This window comes from Siphateles boraxobius, unplaced genomic scaffold (assembly GCF_051911475.1).
Source record: "Siphateles boraxobius isolate OS27281-9 unplaced genomic scaffold, OSU_SipBor_1 29, whole genome shotgun sequence".
NCBI lineage: Eukaryota > Metazoa > Chordata > Actinopteri > Cypriniformes > Leuciscidae > Siphateles > Siphateles boraxobius.
This window is the reverse complement of record NW_027508908.1, coordinates 15,997,851-16,025,566: the sequence shown is the minus strand read 5'-3', so window position 1 is coordinate 16,025,566 and position 27,716 is coordinate 15,997,851. Positions and strand designations below refer to the sequence as shown.

General features: G+C 37.1%; 1 protein-coding gene across 27 annotated transcripts in view; it reads right to left on the bottom strand.

Annotated features, from left to right (window-relative positions):
- Positions 1-607: 607 nt before the first annotated feature.
- The window catches only part of lmo7b (LIM domain 7b), a 51,136-nt gene continuing 24,027 nt past the window's right edge, over positions 608-27,716 (bottom strand). For 3 of the 27 annotated variants that reach the window (XM_077246766.1, XM_077246751.1, XM_077246754.1), the window contains 20 exons: positions 27,413-27,558; positions 21,210-21,609; positions 19,371-19,643; positions 18,788-18,902; positions 16,981-17,142; positions 15,317-15,489; positions 14,111-14,174; positions 13,501-13,533; positions 13,050-13,075; positions 12,811-12,918; positions 11,427-11,516; positions 11,085-11,287; positions 10,467-10,511; positions 9,962-10,017; positions 9,695-9,866; positions 8,222-8,488; positions 8,085-8,114; positions 4,246-4,354; positions 3,026-3,131; positions 608-1,588 (listed from right to left, as the gene is read on the bottom strand). In XM_077246766.1, the coding sequence (XP_077102881.1) occupies positions 1,566-1,588; positions 3,026-3,131; positions 4,246-4,354; positions 8,085-8,114; positions 8,222-8,488; positions 9,695-9,866; positions 9,962-10,017; positions 10,467-10,511; positions 11,085-11,287; positions 11,427-11,516; positions 12,811-12,918; positions 13,050-13,075; positions 13,501-13,533; positions 14,111-14,174; positions 15,317-15,489; positions 16,981-17,142; positions 18,788-18,902; positions 19,371-19,643; positions 21,210-21,609; positions 27,413-27,558 (2,601 nt within the window). In that variant the 3' untranslated portion in view covers positions 608-1,565. The remainder of the gene's footprint in view (positions 1,589-3,025; positions 3,132-4,245; positions 4,355-8,084; positions 8,115-8,221; positions 8,489-9,694; positions 9,867-9,961; positions 10,018-10,466; positions 10,512-11,084; positions 11,288-11,426; positions 11,517-12,810; positions 12,919-13,049; positions 13,076-13,500; positions 13,534-14,110; positions 14,175-15,316; positions 15,490-16,980; positions 17,143-18,787; positions 18,903-19,370; positions 19,644-21,209; positions 21,610-27,412; positions 27,559-27,716) is intronic. The other 24 variants (XM_077246753.1, XM_077246778.1, XM_077246756.1 and 21 more) reach the window with 20 other exon arrangements.

Genomic DNA, 27,716 nt, shown 5'->3' with positions numbered 1-27,716 from the left:
AAATAAACGATACAAATTTTGATTTCTGGGTCAATTAAATCTGTAAACCCCTTTTAAAGGAACCGTTCACCCAAAAATCCAGTGCTTCTCTCTCCAGGCCAGTAGGTGGCAGATGTGCACCATTTACACTGGTATGCTAATCAATTGGATCTGCCAGGATAAAAACACCAGAAGAACAAAGCTGCATTCCCGCCATTGCAGATGATGTTCCTCATTTAAATATTGGGTTTTCCACCAAAACCAATTGGAGCGCTTAGCTGTTCGAGTTATGTTTTTGTTTAAAATGGTAAATTCTGCAAAAAGCAACGCAGGAACTGGTTATTATGCCAACACTCCTGAGGGCAATTAAGTACTGCACTGTAGAGCCATTGAGAATGAGTTTACAGTGGTGGGAATGGAGACGACTGTGGGAGCAAGTTAATGACAGGAAGCAGAAAAGTCTGGTGATGCTCTACAGCCACTCTTAAATTACCCAAATTAGGACTGAAGTATGTATCGGTTTCAGGATATGAAGAGATAATGATAGAGACAAAGCAGGCTGCAGTAAGATGTTTTTAAAAGAAATAAGGGGGTTTAGTGATTCAGTGAATACAGTTTCAGTCCATAATTTTGTATTTAAAATGAAGCTTTATTTCCATGGCAACACTTATTAGTTTAGCCAGTTTTAACTAGGCTATGACATATACAGGGAAACAGACTGAAATCCCACGTAAATTTCCAACAGAAGCGTCCAGCATAAGGGATTGGAAAGAACCATCCTAGGTAATTTGATCTTACAATTATATCCAATAGAACCTCTATTAGCAAGCCATCTGATTGGCAGAACCTAGCATCTATTAAATGGAAAAAACAGATTTATGTCAGTTACACCCAGAGTGCCATCTACAGGATAACATTTCAAAATCTGCAAGCCTAAATACATTTCACATTATTACCATCTATTGTTAAGCAGCTTGTTTAAAACTTTAGCATAAGATTCCTCTTAATTAATTGATACAGAACAATGACTTATCCTTTACATCCCGTTCCCTCCACCATCACCACTATGTGATTTCTACCAAATAGAGGGGGAAAAAAGTGATTGATTACCAAATAAAGTGTGCTAGAACATTTATTAAATAATTATGAGAGGAAAGCTTATATTAAAGACATAAGAGAATAACATACATGCTAAACATATTAGTTCTCAGCAAGGACTTGCATCAAAAAATAAAATTTAAAAGTTCTTAGGGAGTCATGAGACAGATTAGACCTGTTATTACTTGCCACATGAAGGCATAACTGTTCAGCATGACATCTTACTACATCTCACTGATGTCAGCCAGTACAGAAACAACCTCAGGGGTTTCAGCAGTGATCACAATAACATGTTCTAACTCTTCACTACGTAGCGGTCATGCTATGAGAACAACCACAGAAATATCAGTCTTAATGTATTGACTGTCAAAGCCGTGAAAGTAAGCAGTGGAAAAGCCTGCTGCAGTGTTTAGATTTTACTAATAGTTGTGATTGCTGAGGCCGTTTCTGTGGTACACTCCTCTTCGATCTGTTGCAAGGCATTCAGGTCACTTGGAGAAGGAGGGACAGACTAAGAGAAAATGCATAAGAGTCTGTCAGTTAGAATAGAGCTGCTCTTTAAAACTAAAACAGGTCTCACTGATAGCTAAGGATCAAAACGATAAAGGAATTTTCAAACAAAAATTGACAAATGCCATTTTGATGTTTTTGACAACTTATTTACAAGTGTTTCTCAAACCAAATGTCAGGACGCCAAACCATTTTGAAAGATTCAGCTGAGATTATCTGTGAATAATGACTTAAATTTCAGTGAGTTCATCACAAAAATCTGTGCTTCAATGCAATACATGGTCACTTTAAACAATCATATTAAAAAGATCTATGTGAAGATTCTTGAAAAAATGTTTTCGAGTTCCACATTACACAGAAAAAAAAATACATTATACAAATAAGTATATACACATATGCTGCTTTGGTTCTCAAAAAAACATTTCTTCTTATGTATATTACAATGATTTCTAAAGGATCATGTGACACTCAAGACTGAATTAAGCTTTGCCGTCACAGGAATAAATTGCATTTTAAAATGTATAAAAATAGAAAATGTTAATTTAAATTGTATATAAGATTTATAATATTTCACAATATTAGTGTTGTTATAAATGCAGGGTTGGTAAGTGTTGGACATAAAAAAAAAATCAAACTGACCCCATAATATAATATATTTTACAATAAGGTCTCATTTGTTAACATTAGTTAAATGTATTGCTCCTTGTTAGTTACTTAATGCATTGTTACAGTATTTATTAATCTTTGTTAATGTTAATACAAATAGTCGTTCATTTGTTTTCTCTTTGTGAAAAGATTGGGGGGACAAAAATCATAATCCCTCATATAACAGAGACATATACATATTATATGTTACAGCAGCTTATAGAGGAGCATTAATATTTCCAATTCAGATGTAGTCGACATTAATATTTCCAATTCAGATGTAGTCGACCTTGTTCACAAACCTGTGATACATTTTGAGAGACTACTAAAAAGGGGGACCACAAATTGTCAAATTCAGCTTCATTTACTTTAATTGTAGCCCCAAGATGCTCAACTTTTAAATTTGAATGTATTAGTAAATGTTGAAATTAACATTAACTTAGATTAATAAATGCTGTAATTAACATTAATTTAAGATTAATAAATGCTGTAGAAGTATTGTTCATTCTTAGTTTGTTTCAATTAAACTTGTTAACCAATGCTAACTAATGAAGCCTTATTGTAAAGTGTTGAATATAACAATATAATATATATGTGAGGGCAAGTGATTAGAATCATTTGGATAGAATGAAGCAGTAGATTTGTAACTAGTTGCAGTGTTAGCAGTGTCATTTAATCAAGGAATTAAGGAAAGTCTGCAAACTAGCATTCTTGACACGATCCTATTATGGATACTCAAAGCAACCGCTGAATTGTATACGTTTATATAAATGGCATGTTGGTTGCTGCTTACCTCTGATTCTGCTGTAGCAGTTGTTACAGAAGAGCTGTCTGTGTCTGACTCTGACCTGAGCTCCGGACTCGATCCCTCTCCCAAGGTCAGTCCTGCAGCTGACACACTGCAAGATCAACAAGAAACAGTGAGTCCAGATACACATCAAGATGAGCATATAAACCCTTTCTTCCCATGACTCCATGCAGAAAGTCAAAGCCTCCCAAATCAGCAATGCTAATTATTGGGTCAGTGTGAGCAGATCCTCCACCATAGCTACATTTGAAAAGGTGATTTTTTGTTTTATGTTTTTTGTCAAAGCTGTTGAAGCAGTGATGTAACGGTCCTGAGCTGCAGTGAAGAAATAAGCAGTTACCGGTTCCCGTAAACAACATAACCCCTGCAACCAGATACAGGAATCTAAAAGGGACAAACATCATTAGAAGGAACGCAAGTGACCAAAGATCAAAGCAAATACCTTATTTTCCGGAAAATAAATCGCATCCGACTATAAAAGTCGCACTATAATTTGCTGAGAGAATTTTATTTTATTTTTTTAATGGGTGTGCGTCACATTTTATTATTACATTCAGAAATAAATGTAATGTACAAATAAATAAAAACACTTTTCAAACCATTAACACCACTATAAATACATATTTTGGTTCCCTTCACTCAACAAATCATTACATGCATCATTTTGGAATATAAATCTCAGAATGTTTTAGATTACAAAAAAAAATTATTCCGGAAAATGCGGTATAGTTGTGTGTTTAGAAAAGCCTGTGTGTTCAGTGACTGGCAGGGTTCTGGTCAAGTTAACCTTTAATTGGTTGTGAGAGGTTACCCAGGAGGAGTGTTTATTTTGTCAAGTTTATTGGAAATAAGGCAATCAGAAAACAGGCTGGACTTACAATGTCTTCCAATTCAACAAAACATTTTTTAACTTGGAATTAAAACACGTTCAGGTAAGAGTCCTGGAATGATTTAGTGATGCATTTTCTTACATAAATCCCAGGTTTGAATCAAAGTATGAATATGGATAGAAATCTACACCATTTCTAATTTGTTTTGCATGCTTATAATCTGATTGCCTACAGCACAATAGAAGAATGTATTGATGCTAGGTGGCTAAGGATCGCCTGTTGCCCCAAATGCTAAAGGTTAAAAACCCAGGCTAGGTGCAACAGATCCCCGGAAGGGCCCACTCGCTCCTAGTTTCAGGTGACCTCTAGTCTCACCTTGAAGCAACCAATGTGAAAGCAGAGCTCAAGGGAATCGATGACCATGGCGGCTCCCTTCCCTAGAGGCTGCTCGCACCTCGAGCACATCCGCCTGCCACTGAGCAGCCTACAGGCACCACATGCCAGTGTCAGAGTCAGTGTCAATGTCAGAAACAAGACAGCATTTGCTCTGCCCTTTCCCTGATTTGACTGCAGTTAACAGAAGAGGTTGGCGGCAGAGTACTGAAAGGTTCGGAATAGCATACTACCATACTATGCTGCATTTATACTGTACACATTAACACAGCATGCACAGTGTTCCATGGAATACCCAAATTGTCAAAATGCATGCTGTGTGGGATACTGCTTCCAACAATGCAATACTCTCCACTTGAGCTTTCAGTGTAACAAATGGACTGGAGGCAATGATAATTTTCACATTTGCTGTTTTATAAATATGCAGTCAAAAAGTTTAAATTTTGTACACAAAATTAAATTACAAATTTACAGTATTTCCAAGATGAACTAGACTACATTTGGTTGATTTAGCCTGGAACGTAGTGAGTTTTTGTAGCATACAACCATTTACAAAAATATTGCATACTCTTTCGCATACTGTTTTTCAAACATTGTGTGCAATACATTAGACAATGCAGCATATTTTATACACTACCGTTTAAATGTTTGGGGTCAGTAAGATTAGTTTTTGAAAGAAGTATCTTATGCTCACATAGACTGATAAAATGGATAGAAACAGTAATATTTTGAAATATTTTCTGCAGTTTAAAATTAATGTTTTCCATTTTAATACATTTTAAAATGTATACGTGTATTCCTGTGATGACAAAGCTGAATTTTCAGCATCATTACAGTCATTAAATCATTACAATATCATTACATCATTACAGTTTTCAGTGTCACAAGATCCTTCAGATCAATTATTCTAATATGCTGATTTTGTACTGAAGAAAAATTTCTCATAATGTTGAAGAGTTGCTTAAATGAGTAGTTCACTTACAATGTCATCCAACATGTCCATTTCTTTTAATCAAAAAGAAATTAAGATTTTTGAGGTAAACATTCTAGGATTTTTCTCCATATAATGGACTTCAATGCCAACCAACGGTTTGAAGGTTCAAACGTCAGTCTCAATGCAGCCTCAAAGGCTCGAAGCGATCCCAGTCGAGAAATAAGGGTCTTATCTAGCGAAACGATCGGTCATTTTCTAAAAAATAAATAAAAATGATATACTTTTTAACCACAAATGCCCGTCTTGTATCATCTCGGAGATGCATTACGTCATCACGTTGAACATTTTTTTTGCTAGATAAGACCCTTATTTCTCGACTGGGATGGTGTCGAGCCTTTAAAGCTGAATTGAGACTGACATTTGGACCTTCAAATCGTTGGTTGCCATTAAAGTCCATTATATGGAGAAAAATCCTGGAATGTTTTCCTCAAACTATTTTTTTTCGACTGAAGAAAGACATGGACATCTTGGATGACATGGGGTTGAGTACATTATCATTTGAAAGTGAACTAATCCTTTAACATGTTAAGACACTAAGATAAGATACAAGATATTTTTTTTTAGGATACAATGAGTAGAAAGTTCAAAAGAAGATAATTTATTTGAAATACAGGTCCTTCTCAAAAAAATATTGTGATAAAGTTAATTATTTTCCATAATGTAATGATAAAAATTAAACTTTCATATATTTTAGATTCATTGCACACCAACTGAAATATTTCAGGTCTTTTATTGTTTTAATACTGATGATTTTGGCATACAGCTCATGAAAACCCAAAATTCCTATCTCAAAAAATTAGCATATTTCATCCGACCAATAAAAGAAGTGTTTTTAATACAAAAAAAGTCAGCCTTCAAATAATTATGTTAAGTTATGCACTCAATACTTGGTCGGGAATCCTTTTGCAGAAATGACTGCTTCAATGTGGCGTGGCATGGAGGCAATCACCCTGTGGCACTGCTGAGGTGTTATGGAGGCCCAGGATGCTTCGATAGCGGCCTTAAGCTCATCCAGAGTGTTGGGTCTTGCGTCTCTCAACTTTCTCTTCACAATATCCCACAGATTCTCTATGGCAGGCCAATTGAGCACAGTAATACCATGGTCAGTAAACCATTTACCAGTGGTTTTGGCACTGTGAGCAGGTGCCAGGTCGTGCTGAAAAATTAAATCTTCATGTCCATAAAGCTTTTCAGCAGATGGAAGCATGAAGTGCTCCAAAATCTCCTGATAGCTAGCTGCATTGACCCTGCCCTTGATAAAACACAGGGGACCAACACCAGCAGCTGACATGGCACCCCAGACCATCACTGACTGTGGGTACTTGTCACTGGACTTCAGGCATTTTGGCATTTCCTTCTCCCCAGTCTTCCTCCAGACTCTGGCACCTTGATTTCCGAATGACATTTAAAATTTGCTTTCATCCGAAAAAAGTACTTTGGACCACTGAGCAACAGTCCAGTGCTGCTTCTCTGTAGCCCAGGTCAGGCGCTTCTGCCGCGGTTTCTGGTTCTAAAGTGGCTTGACCTGGGGAATGCGGCACCTGTAGCCCATTTCCTGCACACACCTGTGCACGGTGGCTCTGGATGTTTCTACTCCAGACTCAGTCCACTGCTTCCGCAGGTTCCCCAAGGTCTGGAATTGGTCCTTCTCCACAATCTTCCTCAGGGTCCGGTCACCTCTTCTCGTTGTGCAGCGTTTTTTGCCACTTTTTTTCCTTCCCACAGACTTCCCACTGAGGTGCCTTGATACAGCACTCTGTACAGCACTCTGTCTTACCCTCTTGCTTGAGGGTGTCAATGATGGCCTTCTGGACAGCAGTCAGGTCGGCAGTCTTACCCATGATTGCGGTTTTGAGTAATGAAACAGGCTGGGAGGTTTTAAAAGCCTCAGGAATCTTTTGCAGGTGTTTAGAGTTAATTAGTTGATTCAGATGATTAGGTTAATAGCTCGTTTAGAGACCCTTTTCATGATATGCTAATTTTTTGAGATAGGAATTTTGAGTTTTCATGATCTGTATGCCAAAATCATCAGTATTAAAACAATAAAAGACCTGAAATATATCAGTTGGTGTGCAATGAATCTAAAATATATGAAAGTTTAATTTTTATCATTACATTATGGAAAATAATGAACTTTATCACAATTTTTGAGAAGGACCTGTATATTTCTCTCATTTTTGATCAATTTCTCCATCCTTGCTGAATACTGATAGATTTTGTATTTTCAGTTACAGATTCATTTACATTGTGACTGTATCAGATGTAATCCACTCTGTCTGTGTCTGCAAAGGTGTGTGCCAACTGGCCCATACAGATGAATTGTGTATGTATGTATCCATTCAGATGTATGGCCCACAGAAACTGATTGTTGTGAATGACAAAGAATCAGCATTGCTCAGAGTGGATTAGCAAGTTAGATCGATATCCTGTGGGAGGTCCTAACAGGTTTCTATTGTTTGTAGCCCATAGGCTATGTTTTCATGTATAAAGTTCTGTCATACAGACAGAACGTTGGGTTAAGATTGTTGAAGGGCAACATGCGAACATCACTGGTACACTACAAACCTTCAATAAATTCTTCTCCCCACAAGAACTCTGGTCAAGCTTTCTTATTTTATGTATTGGAGACATCTAATACATTGGCGAGGCACCCAAACCACTGCTCGGCCAAATACAGCAAAATCTAACAATACAAGTATTATTTTTTAATTTTTTTACAATTGTACTGATCCCAAACTTTTGAGCTGTAGTGAACGCCACGTTATATGCTGCAAAATGCAGTACATGAGTATACCATTCCGATCATAGTCACTGATTGCTAAGATACCTGGGGTTAAAGGTCAGGTAGAGTGAGATCCTTAAGAAAGACAATAAAAGAGCTGCACTTAAAATCGTCTAAAGGTATTTAAACTGAATATGCATTTTACATAAAGCAATGCTTTGGTTGCTTTGACTAGTCCATACCTGCCACACTGCTGAGAGTTTGAACGGGACTCAGGGATCGAGGGCTCGGGAGTAGTTGTGATTGGTTGAGTGTGAAAGTTGGAGGCTGACAAGGAGCTCTGTTTAAGACCAGTAGAGAAGATCGCTGAGCCTGGTCCCAAGCTGCTGCGTCCACTCCTGTAAGAGCCAGTGCTTCCCAGAGCAGAATGGGGTCTGTTTGTGATGCCTGAAGTGTAGGACTGCCTAGACCAGGAGCTGGTCGAGTGGAGGTTCTCCAGCGATTCATATCTGTGAAGAGATTGAGAAGTTAAAGACAGACTGGAAATGATGCATTCCTGGTTGACAAAAAGTACACTATTATTCAAAAGTTTGGGGTCAGTAAGATTTATTTTAATGTTTCGGAAAGAAGTCTCTTATGCTCAGTAGCTCAACAAGACAGTATTTGCAGCATTTAATCAAAATACAGTAAAAAGTAGTGGTCGACCAATATACACGTTTTTCTTATTGGCCGATATGTTAGAAGCGTTTACGGTCTTTGTTTAACAGTCATATTTAATACGTTATTATATGGAACTGTTAATAAAGGTAAATGGTATGCAAAAAAGTATAGTGTTTTATATTATTAGTAACAAAGGCAAACACTATTATACTTTCTCATTTACAGTCAGCATTCAGCAAATATGCATTTATATAATTTAAACAAATCTCTAAATATCTAATAAACATTTAATTTCACAAACCTTGCAAACTTTTCTGAAGTGCGCATTTGTAGCCTGCATAAACGTGTTTATGACATAAACGTGTCATAAACGTACAGTGCATAAACACTGTACGTGACGTTCGGTCCATGTGAATTAAATGCAGACTGGTGAGAGTTCAGCTTCACTGGAGACGCCCGATCGACAAACTTTAAACCCTTGATTTAAAAATATGCAGTGCTATATCCAGTTGCATGCAATTTTCACTGTGTGCTGTATGTAAAATTAGTGTCACTTTGTCTTTATTTGACAAAATATGATCCCCAGTGCACACAAACTTAGCAGATTACCAGTGTCCCATACGGTTTAATTCCTTTTATTCATATATTTTTAAACAATTACTTTGTGAAAAATACTGTAATAGGATTGAATAAATCAAGAAGTTGCCATCTAAAGTAGAAGCATATTTTAAAAACTTATTTTTAAAACGTTTTTTCATATTTATTAAATATATATATATATATATATATATATATATATATATATATATATATATATATATATATCAGCAATCAAAAAAAAAAAATAACAGTATCGGTCGACCACTGGTAAAAACGGTAATATTGTAAAATAGTATTATAATTTAAAATAACTTTTCTATTTTAACTATTAAATTATAAAATAAAATATTTTACATTTTTTCCTGCGATGGCAAAGCTGAATTTTTAGTACATTGTAAGCCTACAAAAAGAATCTGTGCTAAACAGTATAAGGGAAACTGTTTATTCATTGGGACCTCTTGATTGACGCTCCCGCAGTGATGGACTCTTTGTTGATGCTGGCATTTCGCTGACGGATCCAACTGCCGTCTGTGAGGAGCTGCGTTTTCTTCCTCATCTCCTCCAGGATCTGCAGACGTTCCTTTTCTGCCTGTGACAGCTGTCCCTTCTTTTTACCGCTCCCTGCAGCTAATGAAGGGACAAGCCAGAGAAGAGGAGCATTGTACCTGATAGTCAACTCACAGGAACTCGCATAAGAGTAATCAAAATGAAAGTAATCAGACCTTTAGCATCATGTTTGTGAAGGCTTTCAAGTGCAGGGGTAGATTTTGACTTCGTCCTAGGCAAAATAAGCACATGAAAGAAATAGAGTGAAAAAATATAAATCACCACTACAAGCCTAACTTTAAATGTGAAGTGTGTTATTTTTGCATCACCAACAATAAATGCCTGCCAAATATCTGGCAATGAGGACAGAACTGAATGTGATGAGAAAGATAGGGTAATGTGAAACATTACTATATGGAATTGTAATCAAAATTAAGGTTTGTTAACATTCTCTTGCTTACATTTCTCATGGAAAATAAAACTCTGAATTACTGACAACTTTCTCTTCCCATTAAAGTCAGAAAGTATTTTAATAACGGGAAAAAAATATGCCGTTACCTTTAAGACATTGGAAAATCTTTCAGTACAGAAATAAGTGCTGCCAGATTTACTATATCACATCTTTCCTTATGCCACAAAAGCCATTAAAAGAAGCAAATATAGCCACAAAAGCGAACTGACCTGTCGGAAACTGTAAGCTTGGCAAACCCATAGGACTCCTCTGAGCTGAAGCAGGACAGAGCAGAAGCAGCACATAGATAGACATGAAGGCAATGACCAAAGCAAAAGTAACATGTACATGCAACTCCGCAGTGCACTCGATACAAGAATATTTCCCTACTACTGCAGAAATTGACAATACATTTTAATTAGGTCTGTCAATTTAACATGACAATTTAGTGTGATTTATTTAATAAAACCTAATGCTAAATTAACAATTATAATGCTATTAATTTTGCCTTGTTAAATACATGCTCATAGAGCAAGATGCTGAAAAACACAGCTGGATTCAACATCAGCTAAAAACGGTCCTAAAAAAATGTGAACGGCCTATTTCATCAGACTGGCTGGCAAACTCAAAAGAATTCCTGTGGACTGTACCGGCGCCAGTGATATGTCCAATGATATGGAAATAAAACAAGATGATTGTACAATGCTTGTTTTTTGAAATTATATGCATTAATGCTATGCCAGACTTGCCTCATATTAAAGGGAAATGCTAAATCCTAACATTTTCTCGGCCTCAACAACAAAGCAGCTACAACTTATTTTTCACCTTGTGCTTGGCATATTTCTTACCACTGACTCTTTGTGGTTGAATCGCACTCCACTTCTTTCGTAAGTGACTGGTGTCCTGCTGCAATTTGCACAGCAGCCTGTCTGTTCTGTTCTGCTCCCACCTTCTCTGCAATCTGATTGGATGCCACTGAAGTGGTAGCAATGGGAGGTGGAATATGAGATGTAGTATTTCCATTGGACATCACAGCAAGGCCTTTCTGCTCCTAATACCGGCAGAAAGTAAATAATAACAGTCTTCACTATTCACCATTTTATAATGACTGCAGAGTATTGCAGAGCAATGTAATGCAAACACTTTATACAACGTTACAATTTACATTCAAGTTATGATAATCCTCTGACCTCAGGACCACCGTACTCCTCTCTAAAAAATTCCTCCTGAGCTCTTCTCCACTCCTCCTCTAACTTCTCCTGATCACGCCGACACTTTTCCTGAAACCAGCGCAGACAAACATTTTTTAAATGTAACAGTTTATTACAAATAATTTTATCGGCAAAACAAATTCGCTCCATCAGTGTAGATATTCAAAATTTGCTTTATTGACATGACTGTAAATAATAAAATATTGCCAAAGCTTGGAATAGAGAGAATAATAATAATAATAATCAAATCAAAATAATAGAAGAAAATATTATAACTTAAATTTAAATAAACAGTGTAACAAATTAGAACATGTGTGAACATTTGATACCACAGTGTTTTAACACACACACACACTACTGAGGGTCACTGTGGTGGACAGTAGGGAAACACTTTGAGGTCAGAGGTCACACACACATTCACCTGCTGTCTCTCAGGGTGTGGCACATCCACACGTATCTAGCAGCCAGTGCTGATGTCTGTCCTTCTAGTATTACCTTTATCTGTTCTATTTCAGTTATGGCTGTAAAGTTCCTTATTAAGTGAGTGAATTTTTTTAAGTAGAGGTTTCTGATTAAAATGTGTTTCTGTCTCGATCTCTCCTGTCCTACAGTGAACACACACCATTTGCTCTCTGGGTAACCAGCTCTTTCTGTGTCTGCCGGTCTCGATGGCTAGGCTGTGTTCACTCAGCCTGTACTTGCTCAGGATCCATCTCTGCTTTATCTCTTTCACACTCTGAAATCAAATTATGAATTGGAAGAATACCTCCAGAGTTCAATAGAATTGTAATTTACTTTGTGTTTTAGTTGATCCCAATGTTCCAGATATGTATTTTTAGACCGTTTGATAATTTGGTTTAGTTTGATGTTTGCATGAGAAGCAGTGCTGGTCTGAAACTGGTTAGTGTCATTAGAGTTAGTCAGGTTATTAAGTCTCAGACTAGCTGACTGAGGGGACTTTTTTTCGGGGTTAAGTTGGGTTTGTAATACTTAAAATGTAGCGATTTTGTGGGACTTGACAAAATTTGAGGGATCTTTTTTGCAGATTAACAATCAATGGGAATCGGCCTAATTCTGCCCTACATGCATTATTGGGTGTTACCCTTTGTAGTTTTAGAACGAGTTTACAGAATTCTGTGTGTAGGGCTTCTGTCCCATCTAGTGTAGCTCTGATCACTTAATGGACCCCATCAATGTACACACACTTACTTTTTTTAGTTAAAATAGTAATTGTTTTATTATAATTAACAAAAATATATGAAATTAATCATTACTTCATGTCACCATGAAACAAAATCTATTCTGAAATATCTCGCATTCAAGATCTGGTTATGGTAAGAAAGAATGTGTGATTTGGTGGTACCTGCAGGAGGCGCTCTTGTTCCATCTGCCATTTCTCCTGCCGCCGCCTCTCTTCCTCATGATCCCAGGACCACCGAGAGGAGGAGGAACTGATGGAGGGAACCTGCAACTGATACCAGAGAGTAACAATATGAATAAATTAACCAAAAAGTCAAATTTAGACCGTATCAGCATACTAATAAATCAGAATCAGGCTTTAATATTGATAAAGACTAAATGTGAATGACACTAGTGACTCACATCAGAGATGGCGGACTCCGAGCCACCTAGTAAAAGAAGTGGAAACAAAGATTATCTGTTTAAATAGCATAACAGAGCCCACAAATAGCCATGAGTTTCACAAGCTTGTAACATGTTGATTCATGCTGCTCAGTGATTCTGACACACTCTGCTCATATGACAAAACGCAGGCTTTAAACAACATGCAAGACAGAAGTAAACAATGAACATGCAAAAAACACAGTGAATTACAGAGGAATCTGATAGCGGATCAATACTTCTGGTTTGAAAAACTAAATTATTAGAGACCAGCTAACTCTAGGTTCTCTTTGTAAACTGTTCTGCAATAAGACAGGAATGACACACAGCCAATTACAGACAGACAGAAACAGAAATGAAGAAACAACAGTCTTCATATTTCAGTTATTACAATGTATCACATGCACATTGAAAGCACACCATCTTTATTTACCACAGAGATAGACCCAGGAGCTGACAGTGACACCTGATGGACAGAGCATTAGCTTTTAGAAAAATTGAAAGCAAAAAAAAACAGAGCGATTTCAGATCTTTATACCCAAACCTAGAGCTTAACTATTAAAAGCTTTTGGTACACACAGAATTTAGAAAAGAGCATGTAAAAAAATTCTTAACATAACTGGGTGACAGATGTACTGTACCGTATGTACTAAATGCTTTAGTTAGTCAGGTCCTTCAAATGCAGAATAAGCTAACCCATCTGCTTTTGAGTGAATTCATTAATATTGAACAGACCCCACCAATACACCCCATTAAGAGTGTGCTTGATACAAATCAGTCACAGCATAATTAAATTAATAAGCTGCAGTGATCAATTAGCCATGTAGCATTAAATTGCTACAGCCTGAGCGAATGTGGTTACCTTTTTGCATGAAAAATTCTAACTTTCTTCTATGAATTTTCAAAGCTATGTGCTCATAGTCTACAATACAGGTTAGGAGAGAACAATGCAAAGAAAGGTATTAAAATTACGTGGAAATTGTAAGGTTTGACTCTGAACAAGAACAAAGATTAGATTGCTAAACTTGTATTAAAGCACCCACCTTTGTTTCTTAAAGCAACTGGATTGTCCTGGATATGTCCATTCATCATTTTAGTTAGTGCTTTCTGAAAAATGTTAAGTAAAATTAAACAAATACATAAAATGAATTTAGATTAAATTAAAGTACACTACCATTAAACAGTTTGGTGTCGGTAAGATTTTTAACACGTTTTTCAGGTCTCTTATGCACACCAAAGTTGCATTTATTAATAATTATAAAAACAGTAATGTTAAATACTTTAAAAATGTATAATGACTTTTCTATTTTAATATGATTTAAAATATAATTTCCTTATAAACGTACCCTAAATTATATATATTACATATGACAACGATATGCTTAAAACAGAGTAGTTTGAGTTTTCCGCATTCAGACGACACCCTTGTCAAAACGTTCCCCATTCACACGGATCCGCGAAAACTAATAAAAACCCTGTATTCGGCTGCCAAGTCATTAGATGGTGATGAAACACTATAGATTGAACACGCAAATACGCATGGCAAGTGCATAACGTCAACATCTTCAGAGAATCACGTTTTTGTTGTTTACACGAGACCGTTTTCAAAAACTAAATGTTTAAATGAACGGCCAAAACGCATACAAAGTTTTACGTTTTTAGTTGAAAATGGTGTCGTGTAAACAATTCAGAATTCATGACAGAAATTTAGGGGCTGTTTACACGACACAGTTTCCTAAAAAACAAACGATGAGTTTTGGCTGCTTATATAGTTTTGGGTGCCTGACAACGCAAACTTTTGAAAACGAATTCACGAATCTCTGAAAATGATGACGTCATGCACATGCGTATAACGTGTTCAGTCTATAGTGTTTCATCGCCATCTAATTGCCTGGCAGCAGAATACAGTGTTTTTAGTCATTTTCGATGATCCATGTAAATGGGGATCGTTTTGACAATGGTGTCGTCTGTACGCGGAAAACTCAAAAGGAAAAACTTCTCTGTTTTAAGCATATCGTTGTAGTGTAAACTTACCCCTAGTTGAAACCTGAAATTGTAACAATGTAAAAGTCTTCACTGTCACTTTTGATGACTCACTGAATAAAAAAAGTGACCAATAGTGTACCTTTAACACTCACTGTACAAACAAGGACATGAATTACCAACTTGGTCAAGTACTAAAAACAACAACAGTTAAACTCAGATTTCCCACAGACCACCACTTTCATTATATTCCTGTCCTGACTCACATTAGCAGGCTGTCCGTTGACCTGTGTCTTCACCAAAGTCTCCACTGGAGAGTTTGAGGTTGTGCTGATCGAGACATAGTGCTCGGGCCGCCCTATAAGTGTTGAATTGGCACTGGTCAAATTGATGGTCTTATGGCTCTTGTACGGTAGGGAAGGGTGGCCACTGCCCCAGTCTGTCCAGTATTCAAAACATACATCAGCAATTCAAAAATGCCAGGTCACATGTTAGTGAACTTGTTAGTGATTTAGACCAATTTTTTAAATAAGAATTAGATGTAATTTGTGAAAGGGGAATTTTAAGTTGGTAAAAATATACGTTTTAATATAAAAGTGAGCATTAAATGAAATTAAAGGGTGCTAATAATTATTACCTTTGATAATATTGAAGCAAAGATTACTGATACAATAGAGAAAACCCAACTTTATCAGACTGGACAGTGAAAATGACTGACTTGACAGACAGACAGATAGACCACCTTCCCACAGTGACAGAAAGAAAAAGATAAAGCATCTGATTCTGGAATAGCGCCTTCATTTTCTCAGCTCAAAAGCAGAAGGAACCGTGCCAGAAAATATAAAGATGAAATACCCAACATCAAATTGCAACAGCTGTTTCTATAAATAATTAATATGCCAATTCCACAATGTATGTATGCAATATTGTACTCTGAATAGGCCTTGGATGGTTACTGCATGACCACAATACCGCGGTCACGTGACGCCTACCGCGGTTCTGAGCTCATCACTGTAATCACCGCAAAAAAACCATTGGCCTGCACATGTGTGCACGTTGTGTCTAATGACATGGATTCATTTATTCTATTGAAACATAGATTATGTCTAATGACATTGTGTCTGACATGAAATAATGGTTTTCTAAACAAAACTTATCAAAAGATGGAGCAAATCCGACCTTTCGCGAGTTGGGGAGCGCAATGTTCCATGACACATACCGGTAATAACATTCCATTTGTATTAGAGAAGCACGGATGGCTATTATTTCATCCGCATCACAAAACTCATCCGTCCGCACCAAAGTTTTTTGACCAATTTTCAAAACCGCACCCGACCTAAGGTCTATGGGCGACGCAAGGCGCTGCTGCCGCGAGGCTAGAAAGCTCTCGTCTGTTCAAGAAAGGAGACTGATCAATGCAGCAAAGATATTTAAAGGCTAAAGTCCCTAGTATAGCCTATTGGCTAGGTTGTATCCACAGAATTCCAATCGGCGCACAGGGACAAAAATAAATAAATAGCCTAAATAAAACGCATTACCTGACTAGGCTACTGTACAATCATTTCGTTTAGAATTTTGTTTAAAACTAGACATTTCAAGCTGTCTATTTATTGGCCATGTCTGTTAGGCAAGTAGTCTATACGCTGAGTTTCGGTTCATTTATGAGACAATTTAAGCGGTTTACTGCTATACCGCGGGAATTTCTTGCTTTTCAACCGCGGTTAGAAAAAATACATACCGTCCCAGCCCTAACTCTGAATATGAACAGTGTCAGTAAAGAGGCAAAAAAAAAGTGATTTAAGAACTTAAAATATAATTACTACTTGATTTATGTTCACACATTCCCTTGTTGGTAGTACAAAATTATGATGGTGAAATGATGCTCAGTTTACGCAGAGAGAGCTGATTCTTACAGTTTCCACACCCTCACCATTTTGGCCATGTCGCCGGATGTCCATCAGTAAAGTGCCCTTTTGCTGTGCCGAGTCCATGCTGCCCATAAACTGCTCATAATTCATTTCGGCAACCCTGCATCCACCCAATGCCACGATCTCATCCCCCATCAGCAGACCACACAACTCCGCTGGGCTCCCTGTGTGATGAAGATACAGAGATGAAGCAGGTCAAGGCTGTGCCTTCAAGCTAATCTGAGAAAGTTTGTGGGTACAGAATCAACTTTACTTCTTGATATAGACCAATAGGATATTTATTGTTTTATATAAAACAAATTTATTTTATATAAAACAAATTAAGATCTCAGTAAATGAAAACCTACTAGAACTTTATCTGATGAAGTGCAAACAGGACATCAGCTCTTCAATCTTATTCAACTTGAATTACTGTATTTAGAACATTGCATTGTACAACTTCATACTGCTGTATATTTCACTGTATATTGATTCTGTTCCTGGTAGTTATTCCACTTCATTTTTTGTACATTTAAAATTGTATAATTTCATAATATATTTCATTGTACATAGCCTATGTATTTCATAGAATAACATGCTCATTCTGCTTTTTTTTACTTCATTTACTTTACGCCAATGAATAAATAATTACATTTATTATAATGAAATATCACAGCTTGTCAGTGGCCAAAAAACATTTACACATGCAGGTCCACAAAGGGAATGAAAAGTTATTAAACTATTTCAGATATATAATCTGTGGTTTTTGTGCAAGTGAGAAAAGAATACCGTTGCAGACTTTGCCTGGTGTCTATAATTTATTAATTTACAATACACATACAATTTACCCTGAATTTCAGTACTGAAACTAACATTTGAGCATTTTTTCCTCACACAAGTACTGCATAAAAATGCATTAAACATGCATGCATTAACTACAAAAAAATATTAATCATTACTAAACATGTAATTAATCATGATATGTTAACTGACTGACAGCCCTAAATAGAAAAGAACAACAGGTTCATACATCATTGATGAGGCAGTAAATGTAGGTTAGTGTGTCTAATGGAATTCTGGGGAAGGAGATCAACCCGAACCTTCTACCTCAGCCTGTCTGTTAACTCTGTTAACACAATACATCTGACTAAAGGATGCCAGGAGTCAGAACCAACCACTCCCCGTATCTTCTATACAACAATACAGATGAGAGCTGATATAATGGAGATGTGCTTTAGACTATATTTACTCCATGCATGGCCACCCTAACCTGCTTTTGTAAATGCACAGGTCACAGGATATATCATCACGAATGAGAGGAGAGGCCGCATTCATCTAAGCTCAGGACCAGACTCCCTTCAGGGACAGGTTCCAAGTCTTTTTCAGTTTAACCAATCAGACTAATGCACAGTAAAACACACCTTCACTGTTCTCTATAAATCATTAATCTCAGTCTCACTCCAGAATCCTGAGAATGACACACTGTGACAGAACGTTAACATATATGGCAATACAAACACTCCTTGCATTCTCAAAAATCAAATAAACTACAAAAATAACTGTCAAGCACACGGTGTGATACACAATAAAGATCCACAAACTCTTGAATCTGTGACAAGTATGCAAAGATTCTTCAAACTTTCATCATGAATTCTCAAACTCTCAAAATCTCTAAACAGATTGTGTATGGTAGAAATAAGCATCTAACCAGACTGATTTCCAGCTGGTTCATATTTCACTCTTATAAAGTGAAATTCCAAAGCCCAGATGCATTTAAAAGGAGCAGTTATTATAGTTAAACAGTTTGCCGTTTTGAATTAGAAGTCTTACCTGCTTGAACTGATTTCACACAAGCACCAGTTGAGTCCCAGTGAGCCTTGAATCCAAAGTCTCTCCCGCTGTTAGCCTTCTGATTCAAACAGACTCGCATTTCACTTTGACCCACCTGAGAGAGAGAGAGAGAGAGAGAGAGAGAGAGAGAGAGAGAGAGAGAGAGAGAGAGAGAGAGAGAGAGAGAGAGAGAGAGAGAGAGAGAGAGAGAGAGAGAGAGAGAGAGAGAGAGAGAGAGAGAGAGAGAGAGAGAGAGAGAGAGAGAGAGAGAGAGAGAGAGAGAGAGAAAATTTGACACCTGCGGATCCCATGACACCTTCTTCCTCAAGAAATCTGCTTCAGTCAGTACAACAAACTGTGTCCACTATTACACATATACCTGCATAAATGAAAGATAAAAATAATTTGTCCTAAATGAACTTCTAGGCATATATATAACATTACAGTTTACGCAATTTTATATATATTTTTAGAATCCATGCATTATTAACATAATATTCCAGTGAAAAGTGTTCCAGGTAGGTCAGAGATGTCCTGGACGTCATGATTGGATTGGTTCAGAAAAGATCATCAAGGAGCCTACCTTAATTTCTCTTATTTTTGAGACAACAGGAGATGATGTTTGTATCATGGAAGCGGCCATGGTCACTTTAGTGACGAAAGAGTTCATGGGAGGCGCTGATGACCTTCCATCTCTCCAGTCTTCATCTGCTTTCTTAGGGTTGATAGGATGAGTGCTTGAATGAGAGTGACCTGTCTCGGCAGAGGCTGTGACCTTTCCTTGACCGCTGAGGAAAGAGGGGATGATTGAATAGTCTCTGTGTCCACTGATCAGGCTTTCATGAGAGTCATCAATCTGTAGAAACAAGATAAAACCATACGAATAAAATGGCCAATTTCTTTAACAACCACTTATACAACCATGTAAAAGAGCACTGAAAATCTGAATATGCCTCAAATTGGTTTGAACAAGCCTATGAAAAAAAAAAAAAAATGAAAAAAAAAAACTACAAACAAGCAAAGAAATAACTTGGTCCATCTCTGAAAAACTTTCATGCACTTTGTTGACTTTAATCTTAAATTCAAATGTATAAAGCCAGATTATTATTAAAACACACACACACACAGTACAATATACAGAGGCATCATAATTGCTTTTGTTTGAGACACATTGGCCAAACAGTGCGTGTGTCCACGCATGGTTGAGAAGCCCGTCATGGAAAAGCACACACAAGGCACACCGAAGTCTTAGCTTGGGTTTCACGAAGCACCCTGAGTGCAGAACAGTAGTAGTGGCTTGATTTATTATTCATAAGCCAGCAGCTAGATGATCAAGTGATAAAGAGAAACACTAAACTTCACACACGGAACACTGCACAAACTACCACTCTTCCTCATCCCCCACCGAAAGAGAGACACTAGGTACTATTTAGAAACTAACACTAGTGTAGGTCAAGTGGAACAAATTGGCATTGAAGAATAATGGTGGCCAATATAGATTTAATATTCTCATTATACATGAAGTAACTGGTGATCTAAAAAAAAAATTAAATAATTTCAGTGGATATTTTTAATTGGTGGTTTTGTTTCCTAAAGACCATGAAATTACACTAATTCTCCAAATATTATTATCATCATTTTTTTAAGCTGTATCACCCAGCTCTACCAATGACAACTGCATGCTCATCACCATGCGCTTTGGAAGAGTTACACTTTAGTTTTCCAATATTTGGCCGGTTGCATAAATGCTTGGACTAGTCTAAAAAGATTAAAACTTTTTTTGGATGCAAAAGTCTTTTACATAAAACCATAAATTGATCTAATTTGAATCTGTAAAGTAAGACTGATTACCACTCGTCTAACGGGTAATTGGTCAGACTAGGCACGGTCTTAACACATTTATACAACTGGCCACTGGATGGCATGCGGTCCCAAAACTAATCAGACCTCAAAGTACTGACCACATGCCGCCAAAACCAATCTGGGGAAAAAAATAAAAATGCGTATGTTTTTAAGATCATTGCTGTCACTTTTAATTAATCGGGTACTCTGTGCACATCCCTATTTACAGAAAATCTCTATACATGTTCAAAAGGTCAAACCTTTTAAGCATGAAATAAGCTTTTTTTTGTACGAGATCATGGTTCTGGCAGAGTGGAAAATTCAGGGAACAGAAAAATAAAACTGCACTATATAAAAGGAAAAAACGAGGACACCACAGAGAAAGTGTAGTAGTTGTTGCACAATAAATCAGACAGAGGGATACTAGATACCAAGTGGACACTCACACAAAAAAAACCCACATTAATCAGAATCAAAAGCCTCTAACTTGAGAATCCAGAAAAATAATCAAGACTTGACATTCAAATCTGACTTTTTTTTTATGAATACAGCACACATAAGGCAGAGAATGGCCACTTACGGAATACACTTTGGGTAGTGAGGACACTTTGGAGGGTTTGGCTCCAAATAGACGTGGTGTGATGCCTGTGGAGAGGCGCGAGCAACCTTCTGACCTTCTGAAACCCCTTGGTAGAGTGGCAGATATGCGTGCTCCCCCTGCATAGAAACTCTCTAGGAAACTATTGCGGCGGCTGAAGTCTGGACCCTGCTGCTCGTAGGGTTCAGAGACAACAGCTGCTGGAGGGTTAAAGAATTCACCGGTGCACATGTGGGCTGAGTCAGGCGTCTCTATGTCAGTGCCTGTGGTCAGAGAAGATGTCCCGTTCGTGAGGGGTGAAGCCGAGGTGGTTGACCATCCAGTTAGCCTAGCACTGCTGACACTGGACCCTGCGTCACTCATGGGTCCAGGCATGTTGGAGCTGGAAGAGAGTGAATGAAACAGGAATGAATGTCTGGCCTTATCCCAGGGTAGGAGTTTAAGGATGTGGCAAGACTCTACTAGAAAGCACATGGCTGATAATGGAAGGGGAGAGGGGGTGGAGGACAGGTGTAACTATCAAATGTCTCTATTAGCCACACACGAACACCAAGTTGTAGCACTTCAAAAATGGTTCATTTAGTTCATTATTTCTAACGCATTAAGCGATGTTATCAAATTCTATAGTATTTTTTTAATCTAGGTGGATGCTAATATATAAATATATTATTCGTCATTGTTAAAGATGCGTTCAGTAGTTTGATGTTAATTGAAAAAGTTAGACGTTAAAAAATGGATTGCTTTTATGAAGAGCCATCTGAATGGCGTACACTCAAAACAAGATGAAGGCTGTTCTGTAATAGTTCTTTATAAAAAGAAATTAGTAGATCGGAGTAGATCTGAAGGCAGAAGACAAAGACAGACAAAAAATGGCTGATGACAGAACATTCTGAGTAATAACGCCAAGGTAGCTTCTTTTTGTTAGACAGATAAAGGAGGCATTATGTTAAGCCAGTGTCTTAAGGTCTATGACCCACCATCAGTTATGTTTTGGGATCAAATTAAACCAATCTTCATTTTATATAACTGACTCCAAAAAGTTATGAACAGTCTTAAAGAAATTCTTAACTAACTTGTAAGACTAGTCTTAGCGGTTTATGCAACCGGCCCCGGCATTAAACAGCATTGTGGGAACGATACTTAAAAACATGAACAGCGATGCTAATGCTAGCTAAAGCACTACTGAATTGCCCTTTAATCTGCTACTTTATTAATACACTATTGTATATATTAATTGAAACTTGAAATGTGTATGTAGAAATTATCATTCAGATTAATATATGGTGTAAATGGACTACAGGGTTTTTGCAGTTTTTATGAAGAAAATTAAGAATTTAAGACCAGCAGAAACCCTGGTAGTTACTAATACAACTATATACATATATAATAACTAACACCTTATTGTGAAGTGTTACAGACTAAGGAAATTCACTAAATAGTTGAACTTTTTTGCACTGTCAGTGCAAATTCTACGTGCATTCCTTTATGCACAAACATGCCTCCTATGTAAATCTGGCACATAAATTCACAAAAATAATAATTATGTCATCATCTATCATCATGACTTTCAAAACCCACATGACTTTCTACCATGAACACAAAAGGAGTTAAGCAGAATGACAAATCTGTTTTTTTTCATATATATGATGACAGTAAATGTGATCACGGCTATCAACCAAGATTTTCACTTGAACCTTTAGTGTTCTTAACACAGAGCTATTGGAAGACACTGAATATTGTGAAAAATCGTATAAATGTATGAGGTGGCAACTGGCAAGGTGGGCCTTTTACCCCATACACGGGATAAATGGCTCACCAGCATGGGACAAAAGGCACACATTATTTATCCAAATACTATAAAATAATATAATAATACATCAAATAATATGTTTTTAACAATGTCTTTGCTAAGGTGATTTATTTTGAACCAGTATTAACTAAGTTTGTATGGAAGACCAAAATGAAATAAAAAAATGAATTCAATAAAACAATTAAATGTTTAATATTACTGTTTAAATATCTATTTTTTCATAATAAAATGGGCTTTACATAATAAAATGCTGAATTTACAAATGATACCCATTTGATGAATCAAAGCACGATTTTCCCAAAGATTGTTCATTATTGAGGACATTTCACAAATGCCAATCAACAGGCAGTGGGAGGTGCTTGGCGCTAATTGGTTTAAAGTTGAAGAGGGCAGACATGACAAATCCATCTAAATGAGACAGATACTGCGTCTCAATTCGCATACTATCCGTCCTAAATAGTATTCGAAAATAGAACTAGTATGTCCCAAATCGTAGTATGTTGAAATGAGTGTTTCAAAGATACCCGGATGGTCTACTCTACTATTTCCGGTCAGAATCCGAAGTGTAGATCGATGCACACTCTAACGGCTGATATTGCCCACAACCCATCGCGCGTTGGACGAGGATTCGGTTAGAACTACAAACACGAGTGAAAAGTGTTAAAAAACTACAGACATGGAGGACGCGTGAGTCCCGCGGTTATGAAGAGAGGTTTAGATAGAGGTTTGAGTGATTGATTATCAGTATCTAACCTGACGAAAATAAATGTATTCAGTGTTGTCTACATTATATTGCATCTGCAGCATTGTGAACTTTTGTAAAGATACATTTAGCCATTTCCTTTTAAATGCATCATATTCAAATTGCAAACATGAGAGTATCCGCATGAAAGACCCACGACTGGCAGATGAACGTGCTCTCCGAAAAAGTAGGACATCAAATTAGATTGAATTGAGGATTTTAACTGTGATGAGATGATTGACAGGGCAGTTTACCGTGACAGGATGCACGCAGCACGCGACAGAGCTGTCCATTAAAGATGACGTGATGGTATGTCCCAAAGCTTGCCTACTCTTTAGCTACACACTCAAAAGTATGTACTTTTTCTTCACAAAAAGAGTACATACTTTTAGGGCGTAGTATAAGTAAGCGAATTGGGACGCAGCACATATCTTTCACATATCTCCGGATTGGATCTACTCATAGGTGTAATTTGTGTGTGGGACATGTCCCCACCACTTTTTGCCAGACTCTGTATTGTAACCACCACTATATTTTTTTGAAAAATATGTCGTTGCACGGATATACCTAATGCAAATGAAACGTGTTGATGTTAATTTGTCTTAAGAGGCGATCTGGAGCTGGATGTTTTTGGAATCATGCTGTTTGTTGCGGCTGTTATCAGTGGCCCGGATGCAGTGTTCTCTTTTGGCATCAACTTATCGCTTAATGCCGTTGCGGACTCTCTATTCCGGCAAAATCACTAACAAAATGCACTCAAATGTGTCCCTGCTCATGGTATACAATCATTGACCATCTTTGATTTTATGCATGCATATATATATATATATACACACATACACACACACACACACACACACACACACACACACAGGTCCTTCTCAAAAAATTAGCATATTGTGATAAAGTTCATTATTTTCCATAATGTAATGATAAAAATTAAACTTTCATACATTTTAGATTAATTGCACACCAACTGAAATATTTCAGGTCTTTTATTGTTTTAATACTGATGATTTTGGCATACAGCTCATGAAAACCCCAAAATTCCTATCTCAAAAAATTTGCATATTTCATCAGACCATTAAAATAAGTGTTTTTCAAAAAAAAGTCAACCTTCAAATAATTATGTTCAGTTATGCACTCAATACTTTCTCGGGAATCCTTTTGCAGAAATGACTGCTTCAATGCGGCGTGGCATGGAGGCAATCACCCTGTTGCACTGCTGAGGTGTTATGGAGGCCCAGGATGCTTCGATAGCGGCCTTAAGCTCATCCAGAGTTTTGGGTCTTGCGTCTCTCAACTTTCTCTTCACAATATCCCACAGATTCTCTATGGGGTTCAGGTCAGGAGAGTTGGCAGGCCAATTGAGCACAGTAATACCATGGTCAGTAAACCATTTACCAGTGGTTTTGTCACTGTGAGCAGGTGCCAGGTCGTGCTGAAAAATGAAATCTTCATCTCCATAAAGCTTTTCAGCAGATGGAAGCATGAAGTGCTCCAAAATCTCCTGATAGCTAGCTGCATTGACCCTGCCCTTGATAAAACACAGGGGACCAACACCAGCAGCTGACATGGCACCCCAGACCATCACTGACTGTGGGTACTTGACACTGGACATTTTGGCATTTCCTTCTCCCCAGTCTTCCTCCAGACTCTGGCACCTTGATTTCCGAATGACATGCAAAATTTGCTTTCATCCGAAAAAAGTACTTTGGACCACTGAGCAACAGTCCAGTGCTGCTTCTCTGTAGCCCAGGTCAGGCGCTTCTGCCGCTGTTTCTGGTTCAAAAGTGGCTTGACCTGGGGAATGCGGCACCTGTAGCCCATTTCCTGCACACGCCTGTGCACGGTGGCTCTGGTTGTTTCTACTCCAGACTCAGTCCACTGCCTCCGCAGGTCCCCCAAGGTCTGGAATTGGTCCTTCTCCACAATCTTCCTCAGGGTCCGGTCACCTCTTCTCGTTGTGCTGCGTTTTTTGCCAGACTTTTTCCTTCCCACAGAGGTGCCTTGATACAGCACTCTGGGAACAGCCTATTTGTTCAGAAATTTCTTCCCGTGTCTTACCCTCTTGCTTGAGGGTGTCAATGATGGCCTTCTGGACAGCAGTCAGGTCAGCAGTCTTACCCATGATTGCGGTTTTGAGTAATGAAACAGGCTGGGAGTTTTTAAAAGCCTCAGGAATCTTTTGCAGGTGTTTAGAGTTAATTCGTTTATTCAGATGATTAGGTTAATAGCTCGTTTAGAGACCCTTTTCATGATATGCTAATTTTTTGAGATAGGAATTTTGGGGTTTTCATGAGCTGTATGCCAAAATCATCAGTATTAAAACAATAAAAGACCTGAAATATTTCAGTTGGTGTGCAATGAATCTAAAATATATGAAAGTTTAATTTTTATCATTACATTATGGAAAATAATGAACTATCACAATATGCTAATTTTTTGAGAAGGACCTGTAGATATTCAGACAAGTGTGTGAGAGGATATTGTGAAATATATTAAACAATAAACGCTGTGTTTTCATGGAATTTTATAAAATAAATCGATGCATTTTATTAAATAAATCGATACATTTATTTACAGATTTATCAAATTAATAGTAAATAATACATTTAATTAATAGCATAATTAACTGGTGCATTTAAAGGTATATGTTTTAAAGGTTTATTGAATTAATTGTGTATTTAATTACATTGAGTAATTAGGTCCTCCATAAGTTTGCACTATTTTCTGTTTGTTTTGATAAATAAAATACATTTTTGTTCAATATATACACTGTAATAAAAATGTATTTTTAAAATATATTTTTATAATAACATTAACAAAATTATGTTTAAAAAGTAAAGATCAAATGAGATTCCATAATTTAATATAGATTTACAATAGTAACATTTAATTATATTTGGTTTCATTATAAATATGGTGATTATCTCTAAGGTGGACACCCAAATTAAGATATGATATTTTTACCATCTGAATCTAACCATGTCATGTCAACAAATGGAAAAGACAGCCAGATAATTATCATGTTAATTATTGTGCCTTTTGCCCCGACAGCAGGGGGCATTTTACCCCAAATACCATACTTTTACATATTGTTCCGTTGTTGAAAAACGGTTGCTTTAATTATCTTGAACAAAACTAAAAATCATGTTAAATTTTAGAGATTCTCATTTGCTACTTAAATCTCCAACATTTTAAAAAACATCAAATATTAGATCAACTTTGCGCTGCTGCCCACAATAACGCGTCAAGGATCAGACAAATGTCCACGTGCCTCTTGAAAAGCGGATGTTTTGGAACGTGCTTCAGCAAGCTTTTGTGCCATCAAGTGATCTAACGGAAAATAAAATCAAAAGGATCCTTTTACCTCATGTTGGGGTTTTACCTTTTGCCCTGTTGTACCCTATAGAAGACACCAGCTCAAACATTCTGCTTAATTCCTTATTTTGTGTTACACAAAAGAAAGTCAGAAATTCAGGTTTGAAAAGAAAAAAAACGTTAGGTTAAATATTAACAACAAAATTTTAATTTGTGGTTTAAATAGAACTAATCCTTAAAAAAAAAAAATCTGTATTTGAACCGATTGAAAGTGCATTGTTGAGTAAAATACATTATAGTATAGAACACCTCTCCTCCGGCCCCCCGGTGAGCTGTGCAGTCCTGATGGCACTGGTCTCTCCCCCACTGATAAGTTCATTCTGCTCCCTCTCCTCACGCTTTCTGTGGAGGTCAGAGTTTGTGCTCCGCCGCCGGCTCTTCCACTTGCTCAGATCCTGCAATGACAGAGGTGAAAATTGAGTGATAAATGAGAAAATATGGTGAATAAAAAACAACAACCGTCAGACAATAACATCAGTGTGATGTGTGAATGATTGAAGACGGGTAAGAGTTTTCTCCAAGGCCAGTCGAAAACATGTCTGCTATTATTTGG